General features: G+C 47.1%; 2 protein-coding genes across 4 annotated transcripts in view; both read right to left on the bottom strand.

The window, feature by feature from the left end:
• Positions 1-558: 558 nt before the first annotated feature.
• LOC138793339 (olfactory receptor 51E1-like) lies at positions 559-1,500 on the bottom strand. The gene has a single exon (XM_069971866.1). The coding sequence runs from the start codon at positions 1,498-1,500 to the stop codon at positions 559-561; it is 942 nt and encodes a 313-aa protein (XP_069827967.1).
• A 10,386-nt stretch (positions 1,501-11,886) lies between these two features.
• LOC138792194 (olfactory receptor 51E1-like) overlaps positions 11,887-22,458 on the bottom strand; it is a 52,535-nt gene continuing 41,963 nt past the window's right edge. For all 3 annotated transcript variants that reach the window (XM_069969325.1, XM_069969328.1, XM_069969324.1), the window contains exons 2-3: positions 15,608-15,799; positions 11,887-14,473 (exon numbers count right to left, since the gene is read on the bottom strand). In XM_069969325.1, the coding sequence (XP_069825426.1) occupies positions 13,477-14,442 (966 nt within the window). In that variant the 5' untranslated portion in view covers positions 14,443-14,473; positions 15,608-15,799 and the 3' untranslated portion in view covers positions 11,887-13,476. The remainder of the gene's footprint in view (positions 14,474-15,607; positions 15,800-22,458) is intronic.

Genomic DNA, 22,458 nt, shown 5'->3' with positions numbered 1-22,458 from the left:
ACTGAAAAACATCTACATAACATCTAACATAACCACTTGGAGGTAAAAAACGGAAGCTGGGGGATTTGAATGCTTATCGAATATTCAGCGAACTATTCGATAATATTCGATAGATCGAATACCCTACTATTCGATCGAATATCTATTCGATCGAACAGTATTCGCTCATCACTAGTAGACAGGAAACAGTGTTTATGACCGAGGACCTGAGTGTTGACCCTGCTATTGGCCTGATCGTGCCGCACAAGAGTGCCATAAAATATAACCTACACCCTAAAGGTCCAGGTATCTGCCAATACCCTTCCTGTTGGATGTGCCAAAGAGAAGTGGCCAATGCCCATGACTCTCTTTTGAGATTTCTTGCATTTTATACAACTATATATCTTAAAACTACTGTACTCTATAATAAATCATTGTCCAATACCAGCCCCTCCACCCTGGAGGATTCCTTGTATCTGATTTGAGCGGATTGGTCGGAGTCCTGCCGGAAATGTTTGGTGTTGATGCGTTGGCCCGACCCAGGTCCTGCTCCTGTCATATGTTCCTGGAGGTTTTCACCTAATGGATTATTTTACTATAAACCTTTTTAAATCCGTCACGGATCTGTTTGGTTTTAATCCCATAAATTAAGGGGTTAATGACTGGGGAAACCAGGAGATAGACATTCCCAAAGAGAATATGAAGGTTCGGAGCTGTGGGGTTCTTGAGCCTGTGTATGATGGAGATACCAATGAGTGGGATATAGTAAACGAGGACGGCGCATATGTGAGCGGTACATGTGCTGAAGGCCTTCATGCTGGCGTCCTCCAGACTACTCACCGTCTTAATAATCAGCACGTAAGAAATAGAGATGAAGAGCGAGTCAATGCCCATGACTGAGAGGACAATGAAGAGTCCATAAATAATGTTGACCGTGATGTCCTCACAAGCCAGCTTCATTATCTCTTGGTGCAGACAGTAGGAATGTGATAGGACGTTACTCTTCCACTCCTTAAGCCGATTGGTGATGAGGGGGATGGGAACCATGACAAGAGCACCTCTCCCCACGATCAGGGCAGACATTTTACTAATTCTTTCACTAGTTAGAATAGACGAGTATCTTAATGGGTGACAGATAGCCACATAGCGATCCACAGCCATGGCCACTAAGATCCCGGACTCCAGAGCAGCCAGGAACTGGATGAAGAACATCTGGGTGAGACAATTTCCAAATGGGATCTCCCTGTCATCTGTCCAGAAGATCCCCAGCATCCTCGGCATGATGTTGGTGGAGATCAGCAGGTCTAGCATGGACAGCATGAAGAGGAAGATGTACATGGGCTCATGAAGCCCCTGGTCCACCCTGATGATGTAGAGAATCAAGGAGTTCCCCATGACTGCGACAATGTACATCGAGATGAGGAGAATCCCCAGCCAGAGGTTGAAGTCCTCCAGAAACGGGATCCCGCTGAGGAGGAAATGGCTGATGTGGCTGCAGTTGGGTTGACTGGTGGTTGACATGACTGGAGCTAAGTCAGAGAGGAAGCATCTTCTACAATGAGATAGGAAAGTCCAACAATGGACATTATGTAATATTAAGAGAGTCATATAGCTTTTTATATAGGGGGTGCATCTGTAATATAGTAACATGGCTAATTAGACTATAAGAAGCCATGCTGTGGTGGTCCCACCTTTCAGTGCCCAACCGCCGGGATGATGTTATGTCGGTGGTTGGAATATAGCTCAGCCAGTGATGGTGGTATAGTCGTGACGCCAGTGCTAACTCAGCACACAGGTATACCTGTTTTGTTTAGTGGCTGGCTATATTGTTCCCCAATGGTCGGTGACCTGCCTGGTTGTGATGGGTCCCTTGGGCTCTTATCACGGTCGTCCGGAGGGGGAAGATGACCCACCCGGACTGTCTGTACCGCCACCCACAGAAAGGGGAAAATTACCCAAGGACGGTGTTTTCTGTGTGTATAGGTGCTGGTGCAATTATCACTGAGTCCCAATAGAATATATGAGGTGATCTTTACTGAAAAGTCTCTTACAATACGGGATAGTGGTGTGACAAGTGACTTCTAAGATACAGACTTGAGTTCACTGAATCTGTTCTGAGAGATACCGAAGTGCTGAGATAGACTAGCAGTGGTAGAGTAGCAGTGCTGGTTCAGTTGAGTAGAGTAGAAGAATTCAGAAGAGTAGAGAGGAGTTTGTTGGGAGAGACCCAACCCAGTGTAGTAATGTGCTCTGCCGGAACTAGTGAGAAGAAATACTTGAAAGATACTTGAGAAGAAGAGAATACTTGTGCCTGTGTTTCGACCTGTTACTCGTCCTACGAAGGTGACACAAGCCCCAGTCTTGGTTACCTGTAGTTAAATAGTTAAGTGTCCGAATTTATCCGGTTTCACCTGCGCTGCGAGGTACAGTACTTGATTACGGTTGCTTTGCTCTATCCGGGTCAGTTACTCTGTCTAGGATACTGCCCTGCTCTTTTAAGAGAGGTTCTCTGCATGGGCTTGGGTGATCTCTGACTTGTCCTCTTTAGCTGCTTAACACTGCATTGTGTCTGTGAGTATAAGGGCTCGTTCCCACTGAGCAAAAGCAGCTGAATTTCTGCGCTGAATCAGCGCTGAAATTTCAGCCGTTAAAATAGGTGCAGAGCTAATTTCCATTGTGTTGAATGGAAATTCTGCTCTGCAGTTCACACAGTGGAATTTCCGAACTGAACTAATCCGCTTTCCGCCAGAAGAATGAACATGTTCATTCTTCCGCTAGCGGAAGCCTATACAAATCAATGGGGCTCTGATTTTCTGTTTCAGCGCAGATTCAGCGCGGATTCAGCGCGGAATACAAGCGTAATACAAGCGGAAATTACTTGCTGAATCAGCGCGGAAATGGGGAAAAGGGGGGGGAGGAGGATTCTAGTATATGTTCTGGTATAGTCTAGTTTACTCACCAAATACTCGCTGAATTTCAGCGCTGAATGCATGCGGATTCAGCGCGGATTCCTCGAGTATTCCGCGCTGAATTTGTCAAGAGCTGATTACGAGCTGAACACTTTCCTAGCAGAATACGCAGGGATTCTGCTTGCATTCTGCTTATATTCTGCTCGGAATTCAGCGTCAGTTGATTTCAGGCGGAAATATTTCCTTGCGTAATCCGCTCCTTTTGCTCTGTGTGAACGTAGCCTAACTGAGAAAAGAAAAGTCTCTGTGCGTCTGTTCACTGTCACAGCTGGACCGTCCTGGACAGGGAACCTGGCAGAGCCAGGCCCCGGCTAAGTTCAGCAGGGATGCCTGGTCTGTGTGTGTCCTACGCCTCAGAGAATCAGAGGGAAACTAACCCTTAAGTGACGCTACACTTCCTCTCCCCATGTGACTACTTCCTACAGGGTGTGTAAAAGTTCTACAACCTCTTGTCTGGTATAACCTGGGCAAAATATATCCCCTGTATTTGTTGCTTACCTATATAATATCTTTCTCTTTGTCACTTCTCACAGCTTCGTAAACGTTGTTCTATATTCTCCTACAGGTGTTCTGTGGGTTTCAGATGAGAAGTTTCTGCAGAGATTGGGGATGAAGCCTCAGAAGGTGATGGGTGCGGGATCCATGGTGACACCAGGAGAGGATGAGATCAGTGCAGGACTGTACAGGGCTGAGGAGTCTGTAAGGAGAACAATAGAGCGGTGACTGCACCGAGCTCAATGATTACACAAGGTGATAATGTTAGTGTCTCACAGCAGGTGTGCCGCTACGTCCTAGTTTCACCTGTCATCAGGTACATCTGTTAAGTGGCAAACTCTGGGCTGAAGACCGCTGTTTGCAACTCCACCACTTTTGTCTCACAAAGGGTTAACCGTGCTTTTTACTCTGTTTTGTTAGCCAATTGTTAGCTCACACTACACATCATATCATATCAAACACCCAGGTCTGTCTGCTTCTAGTACTTTCCAATGGGAAGTTAGTCCCGGCCACCACTACTTAAGGGCCCTATTCCACTGGACGATTATCGTTTGCATAATTGTTAACGATCTCAAACGACCGCTATTGCGAATGACCTGAAAACGTTCACTCATTTCCATGGAACGATAATCGTTACTTATGATCGTAATTGCGATCTTCGCTATTTATTCGCTATTGCGTTTGTATCTATAGCGAACGACCGAACGATGTCTTATTTAATGCGAACGTTTTGCGAACGAGCAACGATAAAAATAGGTCCAGGTCTTATAAAGCGATCAACGATTTCTCGTTTGGTCGTTAATCTTTAACTGCATTTCAACCGAATGATTATCGTTTAGATTTGAACGATTTAACAATAATCTGAACGATAATTGTCCGGTGGAATAGGGCCCTAAGGCCCAGTTAGTTTCCGGGTAGAGTTAGTTACTTGAGTAGAGGAGAGCGATTACAGTTCTTGGTGTCTGATAGAGAGCAGTACAGCACTGAGAGCAGCGCACCACTGAGAGCAGTACACCACTGATAGCATCTTGCCACTGAGAGCAGTACACCACTGAGAGCAGCGCACCACTGAGAGCAGCACAGCACTGAGAGCAGTACACCACTGATAGCATCGTGCCACTGAGAGCAGTACACCACTGAGAGCAGTACACCACTGAGAGCAGCGCACCACTGAGAGCAGTACACCACTGAGAGCAGCGCAGCACTGAGAGCAGTACACCACTGAGAGCAGTACACCACTGAGAGCAGTACACCACTGAGAGCAGTACACCACTGAGAGCAGTACACCACTGAGAGCAGTACACCACTGAGAGCAGTACACCACTGAGAGCAGCGCACCACTGAGAGCAGTACACCACTGAGAGCAGCGCAGCACTGAGAGCAGTACACCACTGAGAGCAGCGCACCACTGAGAGCAGCACACCACTGAGAGCAGCGCACCACTGAGAGCAGCGCACCACTGAGAGCAGCACAGCACTGAGAGCAGCGCACCACTGAGAGCAGCGCACCACTGAGAGCAGCGCACCACTGAGAGCAGCGCACCACTGAGAGCAGCGCACCACTGAGAGCAGCACAGCACTGAGAGCAGCGCACCACTGAGAGCAGCGCACCACTGAGAGCAGCGCACCACTGAGAGCAGCGCACCACTGAGAGCAGCGCACCACTGAGAGCAGCGCACCACTGAGAGCAGCACACCACTGAGAGTATACCCCAGACCTCTGAATCAATGTATACCCCAGACCCCTGAATCAATGTATACCCCAGACCCCCTTATCAATGTATACCCCAGACCCCCTTATCAATGTATACCCCAGACCTTTAAATCAATGTATACCTCAGACCCCTAAATCAATACATACCCCAGACCCCTGAATCAATGTATACCCCAGACCTCTAAATCAATGTATACCCCAGACCCCTGAATTAATGTATACCCCAGACCTCTAAATCAATGTATACCCCAGACCCCTGAATTAATATATACCCCAGACCCCTGAGTCAATACAGACCCCTGCATCGGTACATATTCCAGACTCCTGAATCTGCTGCTACTGCCTATGCTGCCGCTACTTCTATGACTATAGTAACATCTATCATTCTATCTTAGGACAGTCAGGCTCCAGTCACTATACTCATCCATAATGAAGGGAGAGGACTGACACACTGTAACAAAGCCCTCAGCACATGATGGATATGATGATAAATCCTCCAGTATTATACAGTCCTGATGATGAGACCCATCCACAATCTACACTATACACACATGAGCCCTGCAGTAAGACTATAATATACTCCTATAATACACCCAGCATACAGGGGGGTCTTATCAGGGGACGGCCATGGGCACTCACCTGGGCTCCTGCGCTCCAGAGGTCTATGCGGCAGATGTGCTCGGCTCCCGACACCAGGACATTTATAGGGAGCGATGGAGCCGAGTGCTGGGAATACACGGCCATCACTGGTGGAGCGTCCAGGGAAATCAGCCACGGCATAAACACCAGGGCGGATGTCATCTATTTACAGGAGAGGACTCGGGGGGGGGGGGGGGGTCATCTATCTACAGGAGAGGACTCGGGGGGGGGGTCATCTATTTACAGGAGAGGACTCGGGGGGGGGGGGGGGGGGGGGGGTCATCTATCTATAGGAGAGGACTCGGGGGTCATCTATTTACAGGAGAGGACTCGGGGGGGGGGGGGGGGGGGGGTCATCTATCTATAGGAGAGGACTCGGGGGTCATCTATTTACAGGAGAGGACTCGGGGGGGGGGGGGGGTCATCTATCTACAGGAGAGGACTCGGGGGTCATCTATTTACAGGAGAGGACTCGGTGGGGGGGGGGGTCATCTATCTACAGGAGAGGACTCGGGGGTCATCTATCTACAGGAGAGGACTCGGGGGTCATCTATCTACAGGAGAGGACTCGGGGGTCATCTATCTACAGGAGAGGACTCTGGGGGGGGGGGGCATCTATTTACAGGAGAGGACTCGGGGGGGGTCATCTATTTACAGGAGAGGACTCGGGGGGGGGGGGGGGGTCATCTATCTACAGGAGAGGACTCGGGGGTCATCTATCTACAGGAGAGGACTCGGGGGTCATCTATCTACAGGAGAGGACTCGGGGGGGGGGGTCATCTATCTACAGGAGAGGACTCGGGGGTCATCTATCTACAGGAGAGGACTCGGGGGTCATCTATCTACAGGAGAGGACTCGGGGGTCATCTATCTACAGGAGAGGACTCTGGGGGGGGGGGGGGGGGCATCTATTTACAGGAGAGGACTGGGAAGCAGATGGCAAAAGTTATTAATGTTAATTACGGCTCATCATCATCAATTAGTAATAATTCTTTTATGAAAGTTGAAGGCATGGCGGGGACGTGGCCTTCTCCGGAGCTGGTGCAGGTTTCTGAGACTGCGGCACGAGGACGGGTTACACCACTGACGGACATGCGGTCAATGTTACATCTTCTGGCCACAATCCCATGGACCTCATTGGGTTACTGACTGTTTTCAAGTCATTTCCATAGAATCTTCTGTTCTCATCTATAAAATGCAAATCACACCCAGAATAGACGACAATATGAAAATCACGTTGTCAGGTGTGAGCTGGGTCTGAGGAACGTTCTCCGATACTCCTGTGAATTGTCACTATGATATGTGATTCCTGGATATGGGCCTTCACCTTCCTTTAAAAACACTCCCAATAACAATAATCACAGACTAGGGGTGCGTTTACACAGAAAGATTTATCTGACAGATTTTGGAAGCCAAAGCCAGGAATGGATTTGAAAAGAGGATAGATCTCAGTCTTTCCTTTATGACCTGATCCCTGTTCATAGTCTGTTCCTGGTTTTGGCTTCAAAGATCTGTCAGATAAATCTGTCTGTGTAAACGCACCATAAGGATTAAATGCACATCACACTATTTGTGTGTTAAAATAACCACAACTTAACTCGCAAACTAAACTATCAAAAGAGTCAGGAGAAGGGCTCGGCCACTGGGATTCACATATACTGAGAGATCCCCATCTGCCTGACATACAGCACTCAGCTAAACAGCAATAAGAGGGATCCACCGTGCTCGCCCCTGGATGACATCCTTAGGGTATATTCACACGGGCGGGCTCGCAGCGAGATTCTCGCTGCGAGCCCGGCAGGTCCTGTCAGTTTCCATAAACTACATACTTGCTGCGGACCGCAGCGAGTATGTAATTGTACCGCGCTTAACCCCTTCTACTCCCGCCGGCTCCCCCGCTGTAAGCAGCATACATTACCTGTCCTTGCTGCACGGGTCCGGCGTCCTGCTCTCCCGTCCGGCCAATTAGTGGCTGCGGCTGGGCAACACACTAATTGGCCGGACGGGAGAGCAGGACGCCGGACCCGTGCAGCAAGGACAGGTAATGTATGCTGCTTACAGCGGGGGAGCCGGCGGGAGTAGAAGGGGTTAAGCGCGGTACAACTACATACTTGCTGCGGACCGCAGCGAGTATGTAGTTTATGGAAACTGACAGGACCTGCCGGGCTCGCAGCGAGAATCTCGCTGCGAGCCCGCCCGTGTGAATATACCCTTAAAGGGGTTATTCTGTGTTAGAATAACATGGCCACTTTCTTCCAGAGACAGCCCTACTCTTGTCTCCAGGTTGGGTGCAGGTTTTGCAACTCTGTTCCATTGAAGTGAATGGAGCTTAATTGCAAACCCCACCTGATCTAGAGACAAGAGCGGTGCTGCACACAGATTCCGCAGCACTTTACATAGTACCACCTTCCTCCTTCCTTGCCTGCTCTTCGTTGTCTACAATTAATTGAAGGTTCCACCAGCTTTGGGTGGAGTGCAAGACGTCCTTTATCTTCAATTATTAATATCAAATTTGTTACCACTAGAGATAAACAAATTTACAGCATTAACGATGCAAAGCAACTTATTAGATCGGCCGTCGGCTTATCAGCCGCTCCACTCTGGGCTAATGGTTTCCAGTCCGGCAAAACTGGGAGAAGTTTCCCAGGATGGGATCCAGCTTTTTCCGGCACCCCTCTGACGACTTTGCTTTGTTAATACTGAAAATTTACTCATCTCTAGTTGTCCACTATTATCACTTTGTCACGATAGAAACTTTTTTCCAAAAACAAACAAACTGTTGAGCACATTCCAAGATCCATAGCGTTCTTCTTCTAGGTGTGGGAGCTAGGTGTTGGCTCATTTTTTTGGGATGATATATAATTTTTATTGATATTATATAATTTTTTTACTTATATATGACTTTTTTGATCTCATCTATGTCTTTATAGATGTCTTTTTAAGTTCAGCAATTCTGGTGCTGTTAAATATTTCTGTACAGCATTTAATCAGAAGTCTGGTGGATAATAAAATCCTGCAGGTGGCGGGGGGGGGGGGAATTGATTACAAGTACTAACTTATCTCTCTCCGGTCTCACAGTGAGTGGTGGGACCAGCTAAGGGACCCCCTCCAGAAGGCATTTTCCCCCAAGTTGTGATGACTCCCAGCTGATGGACTGGTCGCTCGGGATGTCACTCCAGTCACTAATTGGCTGAGCGGCCAGTCCATCCGCCGGGTCCTGACTTGTGAGCTCCAGAGATCCTGGTGCCCGGCAGGATTCCCGCCGGTTGGCCCTGCCACTTACCGCAGGCACGGGTAGAGGTAAGTTAGAAGTTGTAATGAATTTCCCCCCTGCCGGATGCAGGATTTTATAATCCTACCGACTTCTCCTTTAACCATGCTGTAGAAATAATAGCATCATTTATGAATTCTTACAGATGTGGCGATACCAAACATATAGTTTTTTAAAAAAAATCTTTCACTACCTTTACACTGATTACTACATTTATAATTACGTCCTTGCGTAAGCTTCCTCCATCATCATGTCTTGACTGAAGCCTCCTCCACCCTTATTTTTCGACTGAACCCTCCACCACCTTAATACTAATGTTCAAGCTTCACCCTCATCCCCCATCTGAAGCCTCCTCCACCCTCATGCCCTGGCTGAAGCCTCCTCCACCCTCAGCACCCATCTGAAGCCTCATGCACCTTCATGTCCTGACTAAAGCCTCTTCCACCTTTATGCAGTAGCTGAAGCCTTATCCACCCCCAGCCCCATCTGAAACCTAATCCACCCTCATGTCCTGACTGAAGCCTCCTCCACCTCTATGCATTAGCTGAAGCCTCCTTCACCCTGATGCACTGGCTGAAGTCTCCTCCACTCTCATGCCCTGGCTGAACCTTCATCCACCAACACGCCATGGGTAAAGCCTCCTCCACCTTCATGCCCTGGCTGAAGACACCTCCACCCTAATTTCCTGACTAAAGCCTCATCGATCCTCATGCCCTGGCTGAAGCTTTCTCCACCCTTATGCCCTGGCTGAAGCCACCTACACCCTTATGCCCTGATTGAAGCTTTCTTAACCTTCATAGCCTTGCTGAAGCCTCCTCCACCCACATGCCCTAGCTGAAGCCTCCTTCACCATCTTAACAATGTTTCAGCGTAAGCCTCTTCCACCCTGGTGCCCTAACTGAAGACTTCTCCACCCTCATCCCCTGACTGAAGCCTCTTTCACCCTCATGCCCTGGCTCAAGCTTTCTCACCCTCATACAATGGCTAAAGCCTCCTCCACCCTCACGCTCTGGCTGCAGTCTCCTCCACCATCATGTCCTGGCTGAAGCCTCCTTCATTCTCATTACCTGGCTGAAGCCTCCTCCATCATAATGTCCTGGCTGATACCTCCTTCACCCTTTTGCCCTGGCTGAAGCCTCCTCCACCCTTTTGCCCTGGCTGAAGCCTCCTCCACCCTCATGCCCTGGCTGAAACCTCCTCCACCCTCATGCCCTGGCTGAAGCCTCCCCCACCCTCATGCCCTGGCTGAAGCCTCCTCCACCCTCATGCCCTGACTGAAGCCTCATCGATCCTCATGCCCTGGCTGAAGCCTCCTCCACCCTTATGCCCTTGCCCTGACTGAAGCCTCATCGATCCTCATGCCCTGGCTGAAGCCTCCTCCACCCTCATGCCCTGGCTGAAGCCTCCTCCACCCTCATGTCCTGGCTCCCTTCTCAGTACAGCCATGGGCTGGACCAAGGGCTTTTGTTTGAAAGATTTTAGAATTGATGAGGTTTCTTGTATTGTTTTCCGCACTGCCTCTTCCTCTCTTCGGGTTGATATCTGTCTCCAGCCACATGAGCAGATGTTTATCTTATTCCTGAACATTGGGATTTCCTGGCAGCTTAGTACATCCAACAGCAAGTTGGCTCACTTATTACTGTTATGGTTTCCCATAATGAAGACTGTGAGAGATGATCTGCATCAGTAAGACCAATGGAGAAAAGAAGAGAAACCTTGTTTATAGACGTTATTAAACTATTACCTGGTCATCCGATGCCTGAAATTAGTAGAGACTGGAGGCAGGAGGAAGCGACAAGCATCAGTCACAGTCACGGAGGAGGAACATCAGTCATACAAGAGGAGAGAAGAAGCAGTAATGGAGAAGGAGAGGAGCAGCAGTCATGATGGAAGAAGATAGGAGCAGCAATCATGATGGAAGAGGAGGAAACCAGCAGGGTAGAGGAGGAGCAGAATCAGAGTTAACAAATGTCAGACATGAAGACAAAGAGAAGGAAGTCATAGAGGGCAGAGATGGGACAATGATAAAAGACAGAGAAGGGGCAGTCATAGAGGACGGAGATGGGGCAGTCATAGAGGACAGAGATGGGGCAGTCATAGAGGACAGAGATGGGGCAGTCATAGAGGACAGAGATGGGGCAGTCATAGAGGACAGAGATGGGGCAGTCATAGAGGGCAGAGATGGGGCAGTCATAGAGGGCAGAGATGGGGCAGTCATAGAGGGCAGAGATGGGGCAGTCATAGAGGGCAGAGATGGGGCAGTCATAGAGGACAGAGATGGGGCAGTCATAGAGGACAGAGATGGGGCAGTCATAGAGGACAGAGATGGGGCAGTCATAGAGGACAGAGATGGGGCAGTCATAGAGGACGGAGATGGGGCAGTCATAGAGGACGGAGATGGGGCAGTCATAGAGGGCAGAGATGGGGCAGTCATAGAGGACAGAGATGGGGCAGTCATAGAGGGCAGAGATGGGGCAGTCATAGAGGGCAGAGATGGGGCAGTCATAGAGGGCAGAGATGGGGGAGTCATAGAGGACAGCGATGGGGCAGTCAGGAGGAAAGAGGTGCGTACGTTTTTTTTAGACAGTGTTTATTTCCTGATCACCACCTTCTTACACCTTTTAGAGAGCCTTCTGCAGAGCATACGAGACACAAGGGGTCTGGAGGAGGAAATGGAAGGTGGTGAGGAACAGAAGAAGGGGTTGGGAAAGGACAGCGGGGTATGAAGGAGGCAACAGAGCAGGCAACATCATGTTAGGTACCACAACTCCCACCCACATGTGAAGTTTTTTTTTTATACATTTTTTTTATTTTCCACAAAACTTCATTTTACAAACATTAAAAAATCTTCAAACAATAAATCATACAACAATAGTACAATAAAGTATACCAAAACCATACCACCTACCCCACCACCCACCCCAAGCCAAAGGGAGCAAAAGAAAAATATAAAAAAAACAAAAAACTAAAATAAATGTTTCAATTAGTTATAATATTCTTTATATCTAGTTTTACAATTCTCCTAAGCCTTCATACTAGGGGCCACAGAGCCCATCCAGTTACATATTAGGAGCAGTCTGGCATAAAAAAAAACACCTTAACACTGGACTTCTGGACTTCTTCTCCTATTTTAATCTCTTTAGTCCCCAATATAGCAAATAACGGAGAAAAAGGTAGTTCAATACCATTTGCATCAACTGTCCTATTATATAACTCTATAACTTTTATATAACTCCAGAAGTCCTGAATCATTGAGCAGGCCCAAACCATATGCACAAGACCTGACTCCAAAGAGCCACATCCAGGGCATTTCCCATCAGACCGCCTCTTGATCTTATATAAAAACGATGGGGTATAATACAATCTATGATTTAAATTAATCTGGATTAGACGGTGGTTGCCCGATCTGGACATTAAATTCACATGTTAATAGATCTTTGTCCATTGTATATCACTAATTGGCCCCAAATCTCTTTCCCGTTTCTTCTTACTACTACTACTACTTACTGATCTTTTTATGTAGGAATAAATATATGATATCTCTCCTAGTTTTAATTACTCCCTTACGCATTTGTTCAATGAACACGTCCAGGTCGAACTCCACCGTCCTCAACCATACTGTGCTTCTTATTGCATGACATAATCTAATCAAACCACATGTGAAGTCTTTACGGATAGATAACAACGCATTAGAAGAAAGATACCTCTTTACTGATATACTGCTGGACACCCAACACATGTATTACACGCTATGTCATTCCTGCACACAAAATATTAGTAACCTGCTATATAAGACTCTCAACATTCCTACAATATGGGTTACCCACATCTGAAGGAACATGGACATAAAATAAACAGGAAACATTGTTTATGACAGAGGACCTGAGCGTTGACCCTGTTATTGGCCTGAAAAAAGCAAAAATTGGCAGCACTCCAATGCCTCTGTTCACACTGTAGGTTGCACGCTGCATGTGGCTAAAGTACAAGTACAAGTTAGGGCAGAATTACCGATGCCCCACCACCTCCACTGGGGAAGTGAGGAGGACTGAAGAGGTCTATGAGAAACCACATCTCCTGCCATGAATATATATCGGAAAAATGTGAAAAAGGATACTTACCTGCCCTATCCTTCATAATGCCATGAAGGTAACTACCACGACGGCTGAAATTAAGAACTCACACTGTAGCAACGACTATGGGGGCACAAGGACTTTACATGGGGATGGAGGGAGCTATGCTATGGAAGAACCAGTGTTAATTTTTTGTCCCTTTAAATCGCCCTCCTTTCATAGATCAATACACCAAACATCACAGATGATCAGTAGGATTACAGTCCATCTCTCATCTCTTCAAAGAACAATATATAGGTGTTTGGTGTTGATGATTTGGCCCGGCCCACGTCCTGCTCGAGTCATATGTTCCTGGAGGTTTTCACCCGATGGATTATCTTATTATAAACCTTTTTAAATCCGATGCGAATCTTTTTGGTTTTAATCCCATAGATTAAGGGGTTAATGACAGGGGGAACCAAGAGATAGACATTCCCAAAGAGGATATGAAGGTGCGGAGCTGTGGGGTTCTTGAACCTGTGTACGACAGAGAGACCAATGAGTGGGATGTAGTAGACAAGGACGGCGCAGATGTGGGCGGCACAGGTGCTAAAGGCCTTCATGCTGGCGTCCTCCAGACCACGCACCGTCTTAATGATCAGCAGGTAAGAAAGAGAGATGACGAGCGAGTCGATGCCCATGACTGAGAGGATAATGAAGAGTCCATAGATGACATTGACCATGATGTTTCCACAAGCCAGGTTCATCACCTCTTGGTGCAGGCAGTAGGAATGTGATAGAACGTTACTCTTCCACTCCGGAAGCCGATTGATGATGAGGGGGATGGGAACCATGACAAGAGCACCTCTACCCAAAATCAAGGCAGACATCTTACAGATTTTTTCACTGGTTAGAATAGACGAGTATCTTAAAGGGTTACAGATAGCCACATAGCGATCCACAGCCATGGCCACCAAAATTCCAGACTCAAGAGCAGACAAGAAGTGGATGAAGAACATCTGGGTAAGACAGTTACTAAACTTGGTCTCCCTGTCATCTGTCCAGAAGATCCCAAGCATCCTCGGCATGGTGGTGGTGGCTAGCAGCAGGTCTATAAGGGACAACATGAAGAGAAAGATGTACATGGGTTCGTGAAGCTCCTGATCCACCCTGATGATGTAGAGAATCGAGGAGTTCCCCATGACTGCGACAATGTACATTGAGATGAGGAAAAATCCCAACCAGGGGTTGAAGTCCTCCAGATACGGGATCCCGCTGAGCAGGAAATGGCTGATGTGGCTGCAGTTGGGTTGGCTGGTGGTTGACATGACCGGAGCAAAGTCATAGAGGAAGCATCTTCTACAATAAGAGAGGAAAGTCCAACGATGGTCATTATGTAATATACAGGTGATATGACGCTGTATGTAATGATATATTTATATATAGTATAATATCATATAATATAATATATATATCTCGTATAAGTTATTCTTCTCCTGTATATAATGCAATGAAGCATACTGGTATAACTAGGATATTCTTTGCATATAATTGTATGCATACAGCTGCTATAGGTTTTACATATCCTTTCTATAGTGAAATGGAGCATGCTGGTATAACCTGGGTATCTCCCATATGTAATTATACAGTATATGTACAGCTGGTATAACCTGGGGATCTCCTGTGTGTATATATATATATATATATATATATATATATATATATATATACATATATATATATATATATCTGGTATAACCTGGGTATATACTGTATATAATTATATATGTCTTCCTGGTATAACCTGGGTATATACGGTATATAATTGTATATGTACTGCTGGTATAACCTGGGTATCTCCTGTATATAATTATATATGTACAGCTGGTATAACCTGGGTATCTCCTGTATATAATTATATATGTACAGCTGGTATAACCTGGGGATCTCTGTATATAATTATATATGTACAGCTGGTATAACCTGGGTATTTCCTGTATATAATTATATATGTCCAGCTGGTATAACCTGGGTATTTCCTGTATATAATTATATATGTACAGCTGGTATAACCTGGGGATCTCTGTATATAATTATATATGTACAGCTGGTATAACCTGGGTATATACTGTATATTATTATATAAGTATAGCTGGTATAACCTGGGGATCTCCTGTATATAATTATATATATACAGCTGGTATAACCTGGGTATCTCCTGTATATAATTATATATGTACAACTGGTATAACCTGGGGATCTCCTGTATATAATTATATAAGTACAGCTGGTATAACCTGGGGATCTCCTGTATATAATTATATATATACAGCTGGTATAACCTGGGTATATACTGTATATAATTATATATGTCTAGCTGGTATAACCTGGGTATATCCTGTATATAATTATATATGTACAGCTGGTATAAGTTATACATCATCTTGCCTGGTATAACCTGGGCACTATATATCCCCTGTATTTGTTACATACCTATGTAATGTCCGTCTCTCCGTCACGTCTCACAGCTTGGTACACATTGCTCCGTATTCCCCATCTGGTTACAGGTGTTCTGTGGGTTTCTGCAGAGATTGGGGATGAGGCCTCAGAAGGTGATGGGTGCGGGATCCATGGTGACACCAGGAGAGGATGAGATCAGTGCAGGACTGTACAGGGCTGAGGAGTCTGTAAGGAGAAGAATAGAGCAGTGACTGCGCCGAGCTCAATGATTACACAAGGTGATGGAGGAAGAGGAAATGGTGAAGATTATCTGATGAGAGCCGAGAACTGGGAGGAAACCGACTCTGAGAGAGATGAGAGACAGCCAAGAGATCGCGAGACCCACATACACACCATGTACACCCATCTACATGTGCACCACACTGCTGTATTACTGCTGACACCCAGCCTGTATATCATGAGTATAGAGAGATAGTCACAGCCCCGCCCCCTGTATATCATGTGTATAGAGAGGTAGTCACAGACCCGCCCCCTGTATATCATGTGTATAGAGAGGTAGTCACAGCCCCGCCCCCTGTATATCCTGTGTATAGAGAGGTAGTCACAGCCCCGCCCCCTGTATATCCTGTGTATAGAGAGGTAGTCACAGCCCCGCCCCCTGTATATCATGTGTATAGAGAGGTAGTCACAGCCCCGCCCTCTCTATATCCTGTGTATAGAAAGGTTGTCACAGCCCCGCCCCCTGTATATCCTGTGTATAAGGAGGTAGTCACGGCCCCGCCCCCTGTATATCATGTGTATAGAGGTAGTTGTGTTGTCCCAACACGGGTGTTACTGATGTACACACCATTCGCAAAAGCCTGTACTATAAGTAGAAGTGGTGATGCAGTTGTACCTAAGTTTTGACACTAGATGTCGCTAGTATGTATATTGTATGCTTAGGTATTGCACAGCTGTATTACTCAATTATTGTTGTTTGTGATTTGTGCGCCAATGAGAGCTCTTTTCCACCTATCTCTTTTCTCCTTCTTTCTCTACACTCTTCTCACTCACTCAATGATTCCTACTCCGAATGGTCCCTGGTAATAAGTGGTGTACCCCAAGGGTCAGTACTGGGCCCTCTTCTGTTTAACTTGTTTATTAATGATAGTGAGAGTGGAATTAACAGCAATGTTTCTATCTTTGCAGATGACACCAAGCTTTGTAGTACAGTACAGTCTATGGAGGATGTGCAGATGTTACAGGCTTTGTAGTACAGTACAGTCTATGGAGGATGTGCAGATGTTACAGGCTTTGTAGTACAGTACAGTCTATGGAGGATGTGCGGATGTTACAGGCTTTGTAGTACAGTACAGTCTATGCAGGATGTGCAGATGTTACAGGATGTGTAGTACAGTACAGTCTATGGAGGATGTGCAGATGTTACAGGATGTGTAGTACAGTACAGTCTATGGAGGATGTGCAGATGTTACAGGCTTTGTAGTACAGTACAGTCTATGGAGGATGTGCAGATGTTACAGGCTTTGTAGTACAGTACAGTCTATGGAAGATGTGCAGATGTTACAGGATGTGTAGTACAGTACAGTCTATGGAGGATGTGCAGATGTTACAGGATGTGTAGTACAGTACAGTCTATGGAGGATGTGCAGATGTTACAGGATGTGTAGTACAGTACAGTCTATGGAGGATGTGCAGATGTTACAGGCTTTGTAGTACAGTACAGTCTATGGAGGATGTGCAGATGTTACAGGATGTGTAGTACAGTACAGTCTATGGAGGATGTGCAGAGGTTACAGGCTTTGTAGTACAGTACAGTCTATGGAGGATGTGCAGATGTTACAGGCTTTGTAGTACAGTACAGTCTATGGAGGATGTGCAGATGTTACAGGCTGTGTAGTACAGTACAGTCTATGGAGGATGTGCAGAGGTTACAGGCTTTGTAGTACAGTACAGTCTATGGAGGATGTGCAGATGTTACAGGCTTTGTAGTACAGTACAGTCTATGGAGGATGTGCAGATGTTACAGGCTTTGTAGTACAGTACAGTCTATGGAGGATGTGCAGATGTTACAGGCTTTGTAGTACAGTACAGTCTATGGAGGATGTGCAGATGTTACAAGATGACTTAGACACACTGAGTGTTTGGGCGTCCATTTGGCAAATGAGGTTCAATGTGGATAAATGTAAAGTTATGCACCTGGGTACTAATAACCCACATGCATCATATGTCCTGGGGGGAGTAATAACCTGCAGCATTATATGTCCTGGGGGGAGTTACTCTGGTGCAGTCGCTGATAGAGAAGGATCTGGGTGTACTTGTAGATAATAGACTACAGAACAGCACAATGTCAGTCAGCTGCTTCTAAGGCCGGCAGGATATTGTCATGCATTAAAACAGGCCTGGACTCTCGGGACAGGGATATAATATTACCGCTTTATAAAGCTTTGGTGCGGCCTCATCTGGAGTATGCCGTCCAGTTTTGGAACCTGATTCATAAAAAGGATGTTCTAGAGCTGGAGAGGGTACAAGGGCAACTAAACTAAAAAATGGCCCCTACAAGAAATATGGGGAAAAGATGTTCCAGGTAAAACCCCCTCAAAGGACAAGGGGGCACTACCTCCGCCTGGAAAAAAAAAGGTTCAATCTCCGGAGGCGACAAGTCTTCTTTACCATGAGAACTGTGAATCTGTGGAACAGTCACCACAGGATCTGGTCACAGCAACAACAGTAGAAGCTTCACAACAGGGCTAGACAGGTTCTTAGACCAAAATAATATAAATGCATATGTATAGAACCTATCACCCCTCCCCCTCCCCTGTATGTATAGAACTTATCACCCCTCCCCCTTCCCTGTATGTATAGAGCCTATCACCCCTCCCCCTTCCCTGTATGTATAGTACTATCACCCCTCCCCCTTCCCTGTATGTATAGAGCCTATCACCCCTCCCCCTTCCCTGTATGTATAGAACTCATCACCCCTCCCCCTTCCCTGTATGTATAGAACTTATCACCCCTCCCCCTTCCCTGTATGTATAGAACCTATCACCCCTCCCCCTTCCCTGTATGTATAGAACTTATCACCCCTCCCCCTTCCCTGTATGTATAGAGCCTATCACCCCTCCCCCTTCCCTGTATGTATAGAACTTATCACCCCTCCCCCTTCCCTGTATCCATCCCCTCCTTGGTTGAACTTGATGGGCATGTGTCTTTTTTCAACCGTATTAACTATGTAACTATGTAACTCACAGCAGGTATTACATACCCCGTAGAAGGTAGTCACATGGGGAGAGGAAGTGTTAGGGAGTCTTAGTCTGGTTCCTGTACAGAGAGGATGCAAGCCAGAACGGTCCCTACAGTGGTCACGTTGGGCCCTAGCTTATGCCAGGTCCCCTGTTAGAGGACAAGTCGAGTGTAGTCTGAGGTCTGGTAGTCTACAGACGCACTTGGGAAGTACGGACACTCTCTTCTTAAAAGCAGAATTTCCACACACTATGCAGTGCTAGACACTCTCAGAGAGGACAAGTCAGGGATCATCCCAGCCCATGCCGTGAACAAGTCTAAAGGTGCAGGACAGTATCCCGAAGAAAGAGGAACTGATCCGGATACAGCAATGTTGCTAGAAGCCTACGTTCTCTATCTCGCAACGCGGGTGTAGCCAGAAAACCTTGGCCACTCTGCTCAACCCAGGTATCGAGGTCTGGGGCTTGTGTCACCCTCTAGGATGGGTCACCCAACACTAGTGGGCAATAGGTGGTGTGAAGATCAAAGAGATCAAAACACGAGCACAAGTATTTTCTCTACTCAAGCATTCTACTTATTCTACTACTAAAGTTCCGGCAGAGCACAGTACTACATTGGGTTGGGACTCTCTCGACATCCTCCTCTCTACTTCTCTGAACTTACTCTACTTCTCAACACGCAACAAAGCCAGCATGGCTATACTACCTCTCAAGCTCTCAGCACAAGTCTTGTCAGTCAAGTTCAAAGGATATTGTCACGTGACAAGTCTACTGTATATCACTGTATCAAGTATTTCTAACGTAAAAGAGAGTTTATTTAAGGTAACAGAACTCAGATATTATTACCTAAGCACCTACACAGTACTAGCACCATCCTTGGGTCATTTCTCCTTTCTGTGGGTGGCAGTACCGATAGTCCGGGTGGGTCACAACTCCACTCCTGACCATTGTGATAAGCGCCCAAAGGGCCCCCAAACAGCCCGGCAGGTCACTGACCACAGGGGAAAGATATAGCCTGCCTTCCTAAAATTAAAGCAGGTGTGCCACCATATCTGTGTGCCCAATCTGCACTGGCGTCACGACAACCTAATATCTGGCTGAGCTATATCCCGACCAACCACTGCAGTGGAATCACACTTCACCATCTAGCAAATGACCGGTCGAGCCTCTGTATATGATATGTATAAAGAGGTAGTCACAGCCCCGCCCCCTGTAGATGATGTGTATAGAGATGTAGTCACAGCCCCGCCCCCTGTATATCCTGTGTATAGAGAGGTAGTCACAGCCCCGCCCCCTGTATATCCTGTGTATAGAGAGGTAGTCACAGCCCCGCCCCCTGTATATCCTGTGTATAGAGAGGTAGTCACAGCCCTGCCCCCCTGTATATCCTGTGTATAGAAAGGTAGTCACAGCCCCGCCCCCTGTATATCCTGTGTATAGAGAGGTAGTCACAGCCCCGCCCCCTGTACCGACCGGTCGAGCCTCTGTATATGATATGTATAAAGAGGTAGTCACAGCCCCGCCCCCTGTATATGATGTGTATAGAGATGTAGTCACAGCCCCGCCCTCTGTATATCCTGTGTATAGAGAGGTAGTCACAGGCCCGCCCCCTGTATATCATGTGTATAGAAAGGTAGTCACAGCCCCGCCCCCTGTATATCCTGTGTATAGAGAGGTAGCCACAGCCCTGCCCCCCTGTATATCCTGTGTATAGAAAGGTAGTCACAGCCCCGCCCCCTGTATATCCTGTGTATAGAGAGGTAGTCACAGCCCCGCCCCCTGTATATCCTGTGTATAGAGAGGTAGTCACAGCCCCGCCCCTGTATATCCTGTGTATAGAGAGGTAGTCACAGCCCCGGCCCCCGGTATATCCTGTGTATAGAGAGGTAGTCACAGCCCCGCCCCCTGTATATCTGTGTATAGAGAGGTAGTCACAGCCCCGCCCCCTGTATATCCTGTGTATAGAGAGGTAGTCACAGCCTCGCCCTCTGTATATCCTGTGTATAGAGAGGTAGTCACAGGCCCGCCCCCTGTATATCATGTGTATAGAAAGGTAGTCACAGCCCCGCCCCCTGTATATCCTGTGTATAGAGAGGTAGTCACAGCCCCGCCCCCTGTATATCATGTGTATAGAGAGGTAGTCACAGCCCCGCCCCCTGTATATCCTGTGTATAGAGAGGTAGCCACAGCCCTGCCCCTTGTTTATCATGTGTATAGAGAGGTAGTCACAGCCCCCCCCCATATGACATCACTAATATAATGACATCAGATATGGGGATCTTTACACCTTATATTACAGTGGAACCCTGCTGTCTAGAAGACTCCTTTAACCTTATCTCCTGCCCTTAGACGGTATGTGTTCTGTTCACCTGCAGCACCTCCACAGGTGGAATGAAGTATTACACATCTCTTATGGCCAGGCCGGGTAATGCATTAATATGAGGGGTTTTGCCAGTGACTAGAATCCAAAAATCTCACATTGCTAAAAATAAATTGAGGGAACCAAGAAGTCCTGGTTACCATGTGACCTCATACTTAAGCAGGACGCCGGTCACATGACTCCTAAGGAGAACACAATCTGCTGGTATGAGAAGTTTGTTTAGAGTTCGGTTTCCTCCGGGTCTGGGATGGAGCCAAGATGTCACCACAAAGTTATGGGGCCAAAGTCACCGACAGCCGGAACCCGTCCAATCTTCTCATCATCCTGAGTCTGTACAGGCTGGAGCTGTTTTACTATAGAGAACCAAGAATCCTGTTGTCAGGAACATACCCATCCGCGGTCCTGAGGCGGCCATTCCACCATTTTATCATGGAGGTCCTGCGGTTTCCAGCGGCAGCTGTGTATCCTGGAGTGTTAGGCTGTCCGCGCTACGTGATGAGGTGGCTCGGCAGCCTTATAGGAGTTCCAGAGTGTTGGGCCAATTACAGGGGGCAGCCCAGTGCTCTGGAGTAAGGTCCGGTGGGAGAAGCATAGCCGCCGGTTATTGTGTGTCTTGTGCTGCATCACCAGCGTTATCCCCTGCTATTCCTGAAGAGTTTCGGACCTTGCCTTGTTTTCCTGACTTTACTTGTCTCCTAATTTTGTACTTCACTACCGTATGTGTGTGACCCTTGGCGTGTTCTGGCTTTGTCTCCTGATCCTTATATATTTCTTCGCCTCTTTTCCTGGTTTCTGACACTGTCGGTCTGACTCTGACTTTGTCCTTGCTATCTGATTGTGTCGTGGTTTCTTGGTTTGGACGCGGACTGCTGACTAAGGATAAGCTGCATTCACATTGAAGTTTGCAAGCTTTATTACAAAAATTTGTGGAAAGAAAAAAAAAAAAAAGATGCTCACCTGTTCACACTCCCCCAGTTTACCCCTCTATGTCTGTGGTGTCTTCAGTCTCCTACAGCCCATGCTGCCAATTACTGACTGAGTTGGGACAGCTCCCCGGCCAGACAAAGAGACACAGCCTGCTCAGCCAATCACTGCCCAGGGAGCTGTCCTATCTCAGTCAGTGATTGGCTGAGCAGGCTGGAGGCAGCTGTAAACAACGGAGAGTGACAGCCTGTTCAGCCAATCACTGTGCGGGGAGCTGTTCTGTCTCAGTCAGTGATTGGCTGAGCGGTCTGGAAATAACAGGAAAATAATAAGGTAAACTT

The sequence above is a fragment of the Dendropsophus ebraccatus genome, chromosome 5, assembly GCF_027789765.1.
Source record: "Dendropsophus ebraccatus isolate aDenEbr1 chromosome 5, aDenEbr1.pat, whole genome shotgun sequence".
Lineage (NCBI taxonomy): Eukaryota > Metazoa > Chordata > Amphibia > Anura > Hylidae > Dendropsophus > Dendropsophus ebraccatus.
The sequence above is the reverse complement of the archived record's forward strand: the minus strand, read 5'-3'. Positions and strand labels throughout refer to the sequence as shown.

What these genes read in the sequence shown, in the direction of transcription:
- LOC138793339 (XM_069971866.1), bottom strand. Translation starts at nt 1,500, where the DNA reads ATGTCAACCACCAGTCAACCCAACTGCAGCCACATCAGCCATTTCCTC.